General features: G+C 33.1%; 1 protein-coding gene across 1 annotated transcript in view; it reads left to right on the forward strand.

The window, feature by feature from the left end:
* LOC131954902 (TPR and ankyrin repeat-containing protein 1) overlaps positions 1-14,010 on the forward strand; it is a gene marked incomplete at its 5' end in the record, with an annotated part of 33,705 nt that extends 19,695 nt beyond the window's left edge. The window contains 15 exons of the mRNA XM_059318722.1: positions 58-143; positions 244-386; positions 967-1,100; positions 1,186-1,312; positions 1,762-1,901; positions 2,622-2,816; positions 6,035-6,241; positions 7,089-7,315; positions 7,978-8,095; positions 8,680-8,880; positions 9,128-9,342; positions 10,351-10,507; positions 10,984-11,241; positions 11,785-13,075; positions 13,121-14,010. Coding sequence (XP_059174705.1) covers positions 58-143; positions 244-386; positions 967-1,100; positions 1,186-1,312; positions 1,762-1,901; positions 2,622-2,816; positions 6,035-6,241; positions 7,089-7,315; positions 7,978-8,095; positions 8,680-8,880; positions 9,128-9,342; positions 10,351-10,507; positions 10,984-11,241; positions 11,785-13,075; positions 13,121-13,587 — 3,966 coding nt within the window. The remainder of the gene's footprint in view (positions 1-57; positions 144-243; positions 387-966; positions 1,101-1,185; positions 1,313-1,761; positions 1,902-2,621; positions 2,817-6,034; positions 6,242-7,088; positions 7,316-7,977; positions 8,096-8,679; positions 8,881-9,127; positions 9,343-10,350; positions 10,508-10,983; positions 11,242-11,784; positions 13,076-13,120) is intronic.
* Between the last annotated feature and the right edge of the window lie 1,694 nt (positions 14,011-15,704).

The raw sequence follows: 15,704 nt of genomic DNA on the forward strand, positions 1-15,704 counted from the left end.
AGCATTAAGTCATTGAATCTTTCTATCTTTTAACTAATATTTTTTTCTCTTTTTTAGGCTCACACAGAAAATAAGTTGTGGCAAAATGTACTGTTACAAAACAAGCCTGCCGATGAATATGCACTGGACAAAATACTATTGAAGTAAACTTGTTTATTGAATTTTCACTATAGAAAATTTGTAATCAGTAATTATGAAAACTCTATTCCCTTAGATACTTAATTATTTTTTTTATACTTTTAGCCAAGCTGATTATTATTTTTCCGAAAATAAAATGGATGAAGTTCATGCGGTTATTAAAAAATTAGAAGACTCTCATGAAAAAGTATCTTTCTATAAAAGAAAAGAGTTGTGGGAAAATGCTGCAGAAATATTGAGATCAAAAGGTAAAATTTACTACCTCTGTTTACTATAAAAGTAGGCTTATTCCTCTACTTTATTACTTATAAAATGTTTTAAAAGTTCAAAATGTCGATAATTAAAAAAAAAAAAATTTGCCTTTAATTAAAAAACATGCATTTTATATATTTTTTTGCATTACTTGTTTAAGTTTTAGAAACGCTTTATCTTTTACCAAGTATTAATCGCATTGTATACATAAAATAATAATATATAGTTATCAGTTAATATTTTTTAATAAATGCCCAAACAAAACATCTCTCAGTAATAAATAAACAGGCCTTCTCAATTAGCCTTTCTTGCACAACTATTTTATTTTTCTCTGCTAATATCTCTGAAATTTATTATTTAAAAAAAAAATTACGACTAAGTTTTGTGTTTTTAATTTTTGCTTGGTTGTTGTTGCTTTATGAATTACTGCCTAATACATTATTAAGCATTAAAAAATATCCAAATATTAATAGTATTTATACTTTTTAAAAATTTCATCTTTTTCAACACACCTCTTTGAGTTCATTTCAGATAATAGCGAAAACCATTATTTCATAGTTTTTCAACTTCAAACAGGTGAAACCGAGACAGCAGCACATTTAATGCTTAGGGGTGGAAAGTTCCTTAAAGCACTAGAGTATGCCCAAGATGGATTCCATAAGCCTCTGGCTGCAAAAATACTTTTGCTTATTGCAGAACAAAATAAACCTGTAAGATCTTATATTTGCAGTTAAATTGAAATTTTTAAAATGTTCACTAATCTTTAAATAATTGAAATATTTTGTAATTATTTAGGAGGAATTTGATCATCATACCAAAAAGGCACTGGGAATGTTTATTGAATTAAATGACTTTAATGGACAAGCAAAAGCCACCTTAATGCAAGGAGTTTATCGTGAAGATATAACAAAAATAAATGCTGGTAAATAGCATATAAATTTAAATAAATAAATAAAATTAAAAAAAAAATATAAAAAAAAAAAAAAAATATATATATATATATATATATATATATATATATATATATATATATATATATATATATATATATATATATATATATATATATATATATTCATATATATATACATATATATATATTAATAATTAATAAATAAATATTTTATTATACTAATTGTTAATAAATCCTGTAAGTCAAATGTATGATGATAATGTAATTCAAATTTTCTTGCATGTATTGAAGTGCCTTGTTTATACTAATTAGCATATTAGCAATATGCAAGTAAACATCTTTTAAAACTGCCCTTTTTATTTACTGGATGATTTTTAAACAATTTATTTCTTTACATTTTCTTATTTCAAATTGTTTTTAAACTAAGATGTTTTATTCAAATTGTGCTCTCTGTCTAGCATCCAAAATTTTCAGTCAAGCTAAACCACAGAACAATGTGGGAAAATTCTATTGTCTAACTTATGCTGATGCACCAGATCCATTGCTTACAAACACTGATGTAGACAACTTCTTTAATGTTTTGAAACTTGGTTTCAATGTAAGTCCATTTTTCTGTTTGCCTAATTTCGGCCTATTATACTATGGTTGATTCAGATGTTTCTTTTGAATAATTTTTTAATAACAATGATTTCAGCTTAAATTACTAGATCTTGCAAAATGTTTGATATAAAATGTTTCTATTAAAAACACATTTTAATTACAAGATTTTATATAATATGCACTAAAAGTAGAAAATAAATGATTTTAAAAAAATAATTATGAACCACTATATAAATAACCAAAAAGAAAATCTTTTATTTAAACTGTTTCATCTTGCTGAATTCTTTTGTCTGTCATGCTTTGTTCATCCATGATTATTACAGGCAAGCTCACATTTAAAAACTTCTAACTTACCAACTTCTTTCAAACTTGGCTTGTGGGTCAAGATCTGATGACAATGCAATGTGATATCAAATTTGACCTAATTGGATGCTTATTGAATTTTTAATGAATTAACTAAAATTTCTTATTTAAAATGCAATTTTCTGTGCTATTATATGTGCATTGTTTTTGTTCATTTGGTGCGCGATAGTTATTTTGTCATGCGATTGTATAGTACTTGAACTTTTTAAGTAAGACTTTTAACCAGTCAACGAAAGTTAGTTAAATAAAACCTTGTAAAAACAGGACATTTTCTAGATTTAGTGTATTTAATTTATTAGAAACAGAAAACAAACAATGATAGTAAACTAATAACTGGAAAACTGTGTTTCAACAGATTATAACAACAATAAATGAGGCCCATTCAGAGAGCAAGCAGCTCAGTTTAATGTACCTGAGTTTGTTTGGACTAGAGCTTGATTCACTGACTGAGAACTTGATTTGCTACACAACTGATAACCCCCTGCTGGGTGAAGAGTTTAAGGAGGACTCTACAGGAAAAAAGAAATTCTTTCTAATCAGCTTTGAAAAGGTGCATTTTCATGTATATATATATATATATATATATATATATATGGTGCCCTGTCAAAACGGCCCGGGACAAATCGGCCCCGTCAAAACGGCCCCGTTAATACGACCCCGTCAAATCGACTCCCGACAAACCGACCCCGTCAAAATAGCCCCGTCAAAAGGGCCCCGACTTATTGGCTCCCGTCAAATGGGCTCCCGTCATATTGACTTGCGACATATAGGCTCCCGACAAATGGGCTCCCGATATTTAGGCTCCCGACAAATGGACTCCCGACATATTGGCTCCCGACATAAGGGCTCAAGACAAATGGGCTCCCGGCAAATGGGCTCACGACATTTTGGCTACCGACAAATGGGCTCCCGGCAAATGGGCTCACGACATTTTGGCTACCGACAAATGGGCTCCCGACATATTGGCTCCCGGCAATTGGGCTCCCGACATATTGGCTTTTGACAAAATAACTCCCGACATATTGGCTCCAGAAAAATGAATGATATGACCACTATTGGCATAAAAGTAACCATTGTGTCCTACCTCCAATACCACCATAACCTCTTTTTAATGCCCGAATGAAATTATTTTTTCATGAACCAACATTAATTCACAAACAAATCGAGCCCTTAACAGCTAAATTCCACCAATTCTAAAGTTTAAAAGCTTAAAAGCGAGCACAGAAGTGTAAATGTATGATATACATGATGTTAACATGATAACAGCATTTTGTTTTGATAACCTACAAGTACAGTGGCGTAGCGAGGTCGGGTGTCACCCGGTGCGGCACTTAATGGTTTCCCCCCCCCTCCCAGAGGCGTTGCGACCCTTCCCGGGGACAAACTTTCAAGTTTTCGATTTGCACCCCCCCCCCAAACTTTCGATTTGCACCCCCACCCCCTCAACTTTTTCTCTATATATTTTGCTATTTTTTGCCTTGGTGTCACCCCCCTAAATGGTGTCACCCGGTGCGGTCCGCACCCCCCGCCCCCCCCCCCCCCCCTCGCTATGCCCCTGTACAAGCATATTGCAGTTAGGAAGGTACAGCGTGGACCCTTCTCCCCGCACAATGAGTTCGAACATCCTATGACCGACTCAATTATGGATGTCATAGATAGATGACCCTTAAATTAAAACATGCTATATTTTATAATAGATAAACTAATATAAAAATATGGCCTGCCGAACAAGAGATGCATACGTTGTATTACATAAGAGTGTTGGATAAGCTAACTCTAAAGAATATTGATGAAGGGGTCCCACTGGAAGATGTCATATTCAATGAGACCGCTTTGCCGGGAGACTTAGTCTCTACAGAAACGGTATTGTCAGTGCAGTGGCGTAGCTAGGATTTTTGGGCCCCTATGCAAAAATTATCAGTGGGCCCCTTCGTCAGCCGTTAGGCCAGTGGCGTCGCTAGGTCGGGTCTCACCCGGTGCGGCACTTCGTATTGTCGTATTGTCACCCCCTCCCAGGAAACAAAGCATATATATATATATATATATATATATATATATATATATATATATATATATATATATATATATATATATATGTGTGTGTGTGTGTGTGTGTGTCGGCCTACATAGGCCTAAAGTTTATATATATGCCACATACTGGTACACGTACGTGTTTAAGCTTTAATCACTGCATCTTAATAGTAACGATGTTTATCTACAGTCTGTTTATAATACAGTTGGATGTAGCATTGTTTTCTTTATAGTTTACGTTTACGTCGTGGTGTCACAACCCCCCCCCCCTCTTGATATAATTTTCGATTTGTACTTAGAAGACTATTTAACTTTAACTAATGGATCTGGAAAATGGCATTTCATTCTATAAATTTTACATTTTTTTGCCTTTGGTGTCACCCCCCCCCCCCTAAATGGTGTCACCCGTTGCGGTCCGCAGCCCCCGCCTCGCCTTCGCTACGCCTCTGCGTTAGGCTGCAGAGGAGTTAAACGAAGAGATCAACTTCTACTTACGATGGATATTTTTTAATATATAAATATTCTGAAGGCAACATTTTGTATTTTATATGTCCTGATTTTGTATTTATACTATATTATTATGCTTGCCTACTACTGCTAAAAAGTTTATTTATAGGCTGATTCTCTCAATGTCTTGCACGACAAAGTGATATAGCCTGTAGTGTTATTATAACGATTGGGCTCTGTTTGACCCACAAACACTGAATCCCACTGCTGAAACGGTGGGGGGGGGGGCTTTTTGGAACTTTTAACCTTTTTCTTTTTTAAAATTATTTATATGTAACAAATATTAAAATTCCATTGTAAAAGTTTTAATTGTTTATGAGGGAAAAGGGCCCCTATGTGCCTTGGGCCCCCATGCCTTGCTTACGCTAGCTTTACGGTAGCTACGTCACTGTGTCCGTGGTCATTTTGTCTGGAGCCAAATTGACAGGAGCCTTTTTGTCGGGAGCCAAAATGACGCTAGCCCATTTGTCGGGAGTCGTAATGACGGGGGCCGTTTTGTGGAGAAACTAAATGGCGGGAGCCTATTTGTCGGGAGTCGTAATGACGGGGGCCGTTTTGTGGAAAAAACTAAATGACGGGAGACTATATGTCGGGAGCCAAAATGACGGGAGCCTATTTGTCAGGAGCCTTATTGACTGGAGCCCTTTTGTCTGGAGCCTATATAACGGGAGCCTATTTGTCGGTAGCCTAAATGACGGGAGCCTATTTGTCGGGAGCCTATATGACGGGGTCCATATGTCGCTGGCCCTTTTGACGGGGCCGATTTGACGGGGTCGTTTTGACGGGGTCGTTTTGTCGGGGTCGTTTTGACGGGGCCGTTTCGTCATTGGCCGAATTGACGCCGCACGATATATATATATATATATATATATATATATATATATATATATATATATATATATATATATATATATTAGACAATTTTACACATATTAGATTTACAAGAGCCGTGTCTCTCCTGAACATTTGTTTACAAAATACTATAAATCTCTCTTGCCCTCTCTGTATACATACACACACACACACACACACACACACACACATATATATATATATATATATATATATATATATATATATATATATATATATATATATATATATATATATATATACAGTTCTTTGTTTTGAAATTAAAAACAAAATTACGATTTAAGGCTTAACTATACAAGGAACTAAATAACTAATAAGTAAAATAAAAACCCTTTTATACAATGCAAATCCTTATAGGCTATCACTAAGTTGGAGGGACTAATCATCCAGAAAATGGAGCAGTGGATTATTGAAGTAAAAGAATCATTACAGACAGCCATAAAGAAGAAGAGAGTTTGTAGAAGACATCTAGAGGGCTTTAAGTGTACAACATCTGGTTGTCAGCACAATACCAATCCCACTATGGATGAAGAGTTTGCACTGTTAAAACTTTTTAATTTATCAGTAAGTATAGATATTGCATTAGAACATATTTCTGGTGTAAGGGTTAAATTTGTCAAAGTGTTATAGAGTTTGTATACACTTTCAGAAATAAATTTCTCTGCATATTTTAAAAAAACTAATTAATTAATACGGATGATAAATGTGCACTGTTTAAACTTTAATTTATCAGTAAGTATAGATATCATTTTCAAAATATTTCTGAAATAAGGGTTACTTTACAGTATTTAAACATATGCTTGAAAATATACACAGTTTTAGAAGAATATTGAAATGGCTTTCTCTGCATAGTTTGTTAAATTAAAAGACAACATAGTTTTTCTTTATATTTTGTTTTCAAAACTTATTGATTAGGTTAGTCTACCATATTTCCTAAAATTGTCTCCTGCTCGAGGGGTCGACATGGTCAAGTCGGTAAAGCTCATGGTTGCTAAACCGAAAATTCTTGAGTTCGAACCCTCGGGCAGATGAGGCTCGTTATCTGGGGACAGCCACTCTTCCAGGAGAGACAACTCCAAAATCAAACAACTGCTGCCTTGTAGTTTGTTCTTGGTTGGACAAAGGCTATGGAAGCAAATACAAAAAGAAAAGCAGGCTGAAATCATAGTCAATGGCCTCAATGGCGCATAACCAGTTGACACGTAATCCTTAATTGTGATGGAAGCATGGTCGAGTTGGCAAAGCTCATGGTTGATAAATTCGAAAAAAGTCTCGAGTTCAAACCCTCTGGCAGATAAGGCTCGATCCCTCCCAACACTAAAAATTAAGAACAAAGAAGAAGAAGTCTCCTGCTCACAGCCAATAGCTGATGTTAGACTTTCATAAAATCTAAAATATCCACTTATTACAGCTGATGCTAGACTTCCATATCCAAAGTGGATCAGAAAAAGTTGGTGAACAAACAAAAACCAAGTCCATATCAAAACTCTTGAGTATTAGCAACTGGGATTCTGTCCATGAGTTTTTAGAATTTGTGCTGCCAGTCAGGGTGTCACCTCGAAGAGCAGAAACTGACCAAATACAAAAGTTTTTATCAGAGGTTAGGTCAATGAAATCTGGACTTAAACAAGTTGAACGGTAAACATTTTATTTAATTTAACATACGTCTTTGTTAGTGTTATCAAAGGCTAACCATTTTAACTATTTAGAGGACATTTTAATTATGAGGGCAATGTAAATATGGCAACTAATTGTAAGGGTAAACACTTATTTTAACAATTAAAGAATTAATATTGTTAATGTAGAGGAAAGTGGGGGTAAAAGTCAAAGGGGCAAGTTGTCTCAAGTGACAAACGTTTCAAAGAATATAAATTTTTAATATTTATTTGATGGACAAAACATATTTAAGCCCTAATTTTTTATCTTTGCCTCTATATCAATTAAATACTTAATGTTGGTATGACTAATCATTGTGTCCAAAACATTTATATGAAATAATATTTAAATAACTGCACATATTTGCACCTATTATTTAATTGTTATTCATATATTTTTACCATCATCTACATTTTATACATAAACATAATGCTGTTAATTTTTTTTCTTCCCCCTCCTCAAATTTATATAATTTGTCTTATTTTAAAACTGCATTCAAATGATTCATGTAGATTAAACAAGAAACATATAGCACTGATTGCTAATTTGTCATTTTTTACAGAAACATTATATTTTCTACAAAAACATGCATTTAAAATAGTTTCATTGTTATTATTTTAAATAATTTTCTCACTGCTATTCAGTTATTTCTACACCCAAAAGAGCACTACGCCTACACCAAAGTGGATTATTGAGGCCTGTTTCTTTTCCTCACTACTCAATTTGAAGTTTCCTTCAATCAAGCTTGGAACTGATGAAGAGGTAAAGTATCCCACTCTTACTTTATTATTTCCCTTGTTTAAAGAAAAGTTATTGCCCTTGTAAAACCAAAGTATTGGGGACATTTTTTAGAAGTTAAGAAATATGCATTTCATCTACAAGTGACTTGAATGGGATTAGCGAAAATAACTGACATCAAGTGCAATAAATTGTTTTAATTGTTGATACAACAATACAGCTTTTCTGTAATCTCTCAGTAAAAGTGTTGCCTGTAAATATAAAAGTGTGAGTTGAAGAAGAATTAGTGTGGTTTAGAATATTTCTTTCAAGTACAAATGATGAATACATGTTAATTTTCATTTATGATAGAAGTGGAAGGGGTGCGGTGGAGAATTAGAATTAATAATGGATTGATGTTATTTAATGTAAAATTTGGCTCTTTAGGATGATAGATGGAGGTAGGAAAAACAAAATTAAAAAGCATAACAGTCTCATCAAGAACCCCAAATATACCAAAACATTGTTAGCAATGTATTAAAATGATAATCCATACTAATCTTAAATTTTAATGAATTTTTATTTTAATTTTTTTTTATGTTTAAAATTATTATCTGACTGATCCTCAGGAAACACTAGAAATCGTCTCCTTGAGCAAGGATTCTATAGAAAAATTTGTATCTGACAATGACCCAGTGGCTGCCTGTAAGGCTTTTGTTAAACTGATGGAGATGAAGGACAAAGACAGCCATATCTCAATGCCCAAATTAGATTTGGTCATCTTTTGGATAGAAGTTCACTTTTGTACTTTATGGTTCTCTATAGCAAATGTAAGAAATAATGAGTTCTAGAATGTTATAGCGTTTTTTGAATTAGTTTTTTTCATGAATAACATATTACTTTTAATATACCTACCATTACTTATACTTTAAAAGTTTAGAAGCAATACATTACTTTTTTTGTAAAAATGAAGGTTATTCTCATTATTTTAAATAGTATTGTTAATTTTTCTATTCCCATAAGTTGTTTGGCAGTCAGTGCTTGTCTCGTAATTAATGCAAAAATTTAACTTTTCAGGGGAGTAAATCCCAGTCATCAAAATGCCAATTTTATCTTCCAAAATATTTCCTGGCCAACATTCATAATCTAAACAACTGCTTGGCAGAAAAACAAGACAAAAATAGCCCAAAAACATTACAAGAAATGGTTATAGCTAGCAGGATTGATCATAAAATTATATCTGAGATTCAGAATCAGCTAATTAACATATTGATTGGAAACAATTCTAATGGGTAAATATGTTTTTACTTACAATACCCACACACCAGAACCTGTACTGTATTTTGATGTTGTTTTGTTATTAAATTAATGATGTTGATTGCTAATTATATTAATGATGTTGTTTGGTAATTAAATTAATGATGCTGATTGGTAATTATATCAATGATGTTTGGTAATTAAATTAATAATGTTGATTGGTAATTTAATTAATGATGTTGAAGTATAGGCCTACATACATTTACAAACAAATACACCTATGTACATACAAGAGTGGTGTATTGTACATTGCCTTGGGGACTAGGCCAGTCGCCCAAGAGTCTCAAGCATTACAAATTATAATTATTAAGCTACATCTTGGGAGAGAAGAGAATATGACGTTTATACAGCCTGTTGCAGGTTTGGTCATATTAAACCTCCTTTTTTTCTAATTTTTTCTTTGCTGCAATCCCCAGACACCTAGCAGTGCACGTCTAGTACATTCACAAGCACATACGCAGACATAAAGGACATACTTGCATAAACACAAAATTATATTTTTTACGCAATTTTGTATTTATTGTCTAAAATGCATAGCAACACCTAATATTTAAAATGCAACATTTAAAATGTAAGAGTTTCTTTTATGAAAACTACACAGTTTAATTTTTTATGATTAAAGTGGAATAAAATAACCAGTCATTTATTTAGACATGTTATTACATCGGAATATGGTTTTGTTTAACAATTATAATACTTTGGTATCTGTGTGAGTAAAACAAAATAAACATTCCTGTTTAGAGTTCATATGTTTCTTGACCTCGGCAAAGCAATGTGTGGTCAGCACTACGCCCATCCACCTTTACTTTCCTAAATGTGAGTTAGGTACCCATCAGAGTTGGGTGGACTCAGGACATTCTACTGATGTGGACCCAGATTTGAACTCAAGACTTTAGGGTTAGCAGTCAAGTGCTCTACCCTTTAACATCTGTTTAAGCACTGCTTATTTTCTAAAACGTTATTTTTAAACTCTTTTCTTCTAGCCTTATCAACAGAGTAAATCAATTGTGTGGATCAAAACCGCCACAGTTCTTGTTAGCTGAAAGAGTTCTAGTGCTGGCCCTTGTCATCTTGCTCAACATTCCAAGAAATTATGTCCCTGGAGATTTTGAACGGCTAATCAGGATAGAACTACACAAAGTAATATCTCTCAAAAAATAGTTTTTGATGTTTTAAATTTATATATGCCTGTTATTTATTTGTGCTATTATTATTGTTTTGTTGCTGCTATTTTGAAAATATTCTTGCAATAACTTTAATAAAAGGAAATTATTACATTTTTGGACTTTGCAGTCCAAGGAGAAAATGAAGTAGAGTTCATCTGTTTGTATGATCTCGACTTATGAAGGGATATTGTTGTCAACATTATGCTCAGTTATCTTTATTTTCTCTAATCAGAGTTGGGTGGACTTTGGTATATACCGACTTTAGCCCATGATCTGAACTCTAGACTTTGGTAAATACCATCTTTAGACCAGGAGCTGAACTTAAGACTTAAAATTTGCAGGCGTACACTCTACCATCTGTCCATACCATCCCTTATAAAGAAAGTACGCCCACATAAAATAAACTTAATTAATCTTGATGTAAAAAAATAACACATAGCCTTTCTGCAGGTAAAAAGTACACAAAGCATGCCAAAACGTCTGCAGTGTTTGATAGAAAGCGTACAAGCAGCAAAGAATTACCATAACATCATCACCACACTGGAAAACTTCTTTAGAAGCCTAGACCACATCAGCCGGCACCAATCGCCCTTGTTTCATTGCACTTGGACAGGGCGATACAACTCACCCATAAAAATAAGTCAACTGGACCCCACAAAATTTAAACCCATGAACTTCTTTCAGCTTGATTTTTCTGCATATACCATGGTAAGAACAGATATTTCAACTATATTTTTAAAAAAAATTATTATCGTTTTTAAATTAACTCACAAATGATATTTAAAATATAAAAAGTAAAGATACCCTTCTAGACTTCACTGTCAATAGGGTGGGTGAAGTTGATTTAATCTATTGTTATGACTTTTGCATTATTGTTATTTATTAATGTTTATTTTAGCCACTCCAATTTCATTAGATATATAACTGTGCTGAATGTTGTCAATCGCAAGTGACATTTATATTGATGTTGAAATTGATCTTGAATCATGTGTTCTAAGTATTAGATTGACCATAACCAATGTCTATACGTTTATTTTTTTACAACGTATAGCATTTGTGGGAGAAAAACAAACGAATTACTAATCAACAAAATTATTGAAAGAATTATGTAAATTGTAGTATTCTTACTTGTTGTTACCTAGCTATAAATTGCTTACTTTTGATTATTTGTCCACTATTAATTACCATTAGCAGCTTTTAGAGAAAAGAAAACCAGTATGTAACATATATGCATGTTTATTTTCATAATAGGATGATCAGGGTCAAAATAAACATGGTCACACTTATCAAGGTCAAATGAATAATGGCCAGATGAATCAAGGTCAAAGTAGTCAAGGTCACACAAATCAAACACAAGTCAGCCAAGGTCAAGCTAATCGAGGTCATTCCCATCATGCTACAGTTAATCAAGGTCAAGCTAATCAAGGTCAGCCGCATCATGTTACAGCTAATCAAGGTCAAGCATATCAAGCTAATCAAGGTCAGCCACATCATGTTACAGCTAATCAAGGTCAAGCATATCAAGCTAATCAAGGTCAGCCACATCATGTTACAACTAATCAAGGTCAAGCTAATCAAGGTCAGCCGCATCATGCTACAGCTGATCAAGGTCAAGCAAATCAAGGTCAGCCACATTATGTTACAGCTAATCAAGGTCAAGCTAATCAAGGTCAGCCGCATCATGCTACAGCTGATCAAGGTCGAGCTAATCAAGGTCAGCCGCATCATGTTACAGCTAATCAAGGTCAAGCATATCAAGCTAATCAAGGTCAGCCACATCATGTTACAGCTAATCAAGGTCAAGCATATCAAGCTAATCAAGGTCAGCCACATCATGTTACAGCTAATCAAGGTCAAGCTAATCAAGGTCAGCCGCATCATGCTACAGCTGACCAAGGTCGAGCTAATCAAGGTCAGCCGCATCATGCTACAGCTGATCAAGGTCAAGCATATCAAGCAAATCAAGGTCAGCCACATCATGTTACAGCTAATCAAGGGCAAGCTAATCAAGGTCAGCCGCATCATGCTACAGCTGATCAAGGTCAGCCGCATCATGTTACAGCTAATCAAGGCCAAGCATATCAAGCTAATCAAGCTCAGCCACATCATGTTACAGCTAATCAAGGTCAAGCATATCAAGCTAATCAAGGTCAGCCACATCATGTTACAGCTAATCAAGGTCAAGCTAATCAAGGTCAGCCGCATCATGCTACAGCTGATCAAGGTCAAGCATATCAAGCTAATCAAGGTCAGCCACATCATGTTACAGCTAATCAAGGTCAAGCTAATCAAGGTCAGCCGCATCATGCTACAGCTGATCAAGGTCAAGCTAATCAAGGTCAGCCGCATCATGCTACAGCTGATCAAGGTCAAGCTAATCAAGGTAGGACGCATCATGCTACAGCTGATCAAGGTCAAGCATATCAATCTAATCTAGGTCAGACAAATCGAGCATATGTTGAACAAGCAGAGGCTAATTTAATGCCAACATATGACATTCCTGAAGGACAAGGTAATCAAGCTCAAGGTGATCAAGCTCAAGGTGATCAAGCTCAAGGTTATCAAGCTCAAGGTTATCAAGCTCAAGGTTATCAAGCTCAAGGTTATCAAGCTCAAGGTTATCAATCTGCAACTTACTTAGGCCCAGATATCCAAGATAATCAAGGTCAAGCTGTCCAAGGTTATGATCACTTTTATAGTAACCAAAGTCGTTTTACTAATTTAAGTCAATATCCTGGTTATGATGAACCCACTGACCTAAGTCACTTAAATCAATTTTATGGTGATCAAGATTATAATCCATTTCATAGTATCCAAGGCAATTTAAATCAACATCCTGGTAACCAAGGTCACGCTGACCTAAGTCATTTTAATCAGCTTCATGGTGACCAAGGTCACACTGACCTAAGTCATTTTAATCAACATCCTGGTAACCAAGGTCACGCTGACCTAAGTCATTTTAATCAACATCCTGGTAACCAAGGTCACGCTGACCTAAGTCATTTTAATCAGTTTCATGGTGACCAAGATTATAATCCATTTCTTAGTAACTGAAGTAATTTTAATCAACGTCATGGTAACCAAGGGCACGCTGACCTAAGTCATTTAGATGAAATTTATGATAACCAAGGACATAATGGCCAAGATCATTTTTTTATGGACATAGGAGCGTTATAACAATCCATTTCATGACAATCAATGTCTTGATCACCAAGATCATGATAACCAAGGTCATAACCAAGGTCATGATAACCAACATCATGTTAACTATGGTCATGGCAACCAATTCATGGTAACAAGGTCATGGTAACCAAGGTCATGGATACCAACTGCATGGTAATAAAGGTTATGGTAATAAATTTCACAGTTAGCAAGGTTATATTAACCATGGTTTTAGTAACCAAAGGCCTGATAACTATCATTTAAGTAAAAAGCTTAATGATTGTTAGACCCAAGACTATTTTCAGTCAAAAATATTCAATAAAAAGGCTGTCCATTTTTTTCTAGTTGTTATTACCAAAGATAGCTTTCAATTAACTTATCAAATCTATCATTACTTGGCTTACTATATAAGCTATTAAAAGATATAGATTTAAGTTTTAACTTTTTAACTCTACCACTCTGCTTAGGTTTTAAAAAAAAAAATTATAAATTTACTTTGTTTAAAATGGCTTATTTTAAGTAGAATTTTTGAGGCTTAAATGTTTTAAATAGCCTTTTTTATTGTCTATTAAGTTAACACTTATTCGTTTTGTTTATTACTTATAAATGGTTATTCTTATAAATTTTAATTTATTTTTAAATGATGAGTGTGGTAAATTAATATATTAATTAAATTTACAAAATGTAATAATTATTCTTTAAAAATTCTTTTTTTTTTTGTTATTGGTTTTGTTTTTATTGTTTGCCTTTTAAGTGTGAATATAATATATATTTACTATATAATGTTAAATTCAAAACTAATTTTGATTGGTTAATGGGTTGTTTTTCTTTAATTTTTATATTGTTAAATGTGATTTACCTTTTTGTTTTTACTAAATTAAAAGTATAGTCTCATTATTTTTCTGATTAATGCCTTATATAAAATATTAATACAGCAATCTAATGTATAAACTTTATACACTACCAATAGATTGTAATGTCATTATTTACATTATATACTTTGCATTAAATGTATTTTAATAGACTAAATTAAAAGTATAGTCTACGTTATTTCTCTGATTAATGTCTTATATAAAATATTATTACAGCAATCTATTTATAAACTTTATAGTTCTACCAATAGATTGTAATGTCATTATATACATTATTATACTTTGTATTAAATGTATTTTAATAGACTAAATAAAAAGTATAGTCTATGTTATTTCTCTGATTAATGTCTTATATAAAATATTATTACAGCAATCTATTTATAAACTTTATAGTTCTACCAATAGATTGTAATGTCATTATATACATTATTATACTTTGCATTAAATGTATTTTAATAGACAATTGTGCCAAGCTGAAGACATTATTTAGTCTTTTCATCACACCAGGGTACACGCCACTTGTAAGAGTGCTAAGGTCCTGAACAGGTTTATACAACTGACCCCAGAAGTGGCGCCCGGGGACAAACTTTCAATTTGTTTTAAATAGATGTTACATCAAAACATTCAGAGTTTCAGTTATAGCGGTTGAGATATGTAGTAAATTTAATTTAAGGATGTCTTTGAAAATTAAATAAATACAAAAAATTATTGGTTGAGTTTATGTATCTAAATCGATGTAATGATGTTTATGTTAATTGTTATTAAATATTGAACTTTGAAAAAAAAAATGCTTTTGCCTTTTTTTTGCACCGTGTCTTTTGTTTTTAAAGATAATTTATGTTGGTAACAACATCGTCCAAAAAAACTTTCAATGCAGTTTTGTGATGTTTATATCACATTCGAGCGTTCCTAGCTCACAAATGCCAAGTATTCAATTGTTAAATTGGCAAATTGAGCACATCTTCATTTTACATATTTTACAAACTTTTCTTCTTCGTTCTTAATTTTAGTATTGGAAAGGATTTCATCCAAAGCAATAAAGTATACGTGTTAGCTGGTTATGCGCCATTTAGGCCGTTGACTCCCGATTTTAGCCTGCTTTTCATTTTTTATTTGCTTCCATAGCCTTTGTCCAAC

Source organism: Physella acuta, unplaced genomic scaffold (assembly GCF_028476545.2).
Source record: "Physella acuta isolate Inbredline_101_S28 unplaced genomic scaffold, ASM2847654v3 ptg001038l, whole genome shotgun sequence".
NCBI classification, from domain to species: domain Eukaryota; kingdom Metazoa; phylum Mollusca; class Gastropoda; family Physidae; genus Physella; species Physella acuta.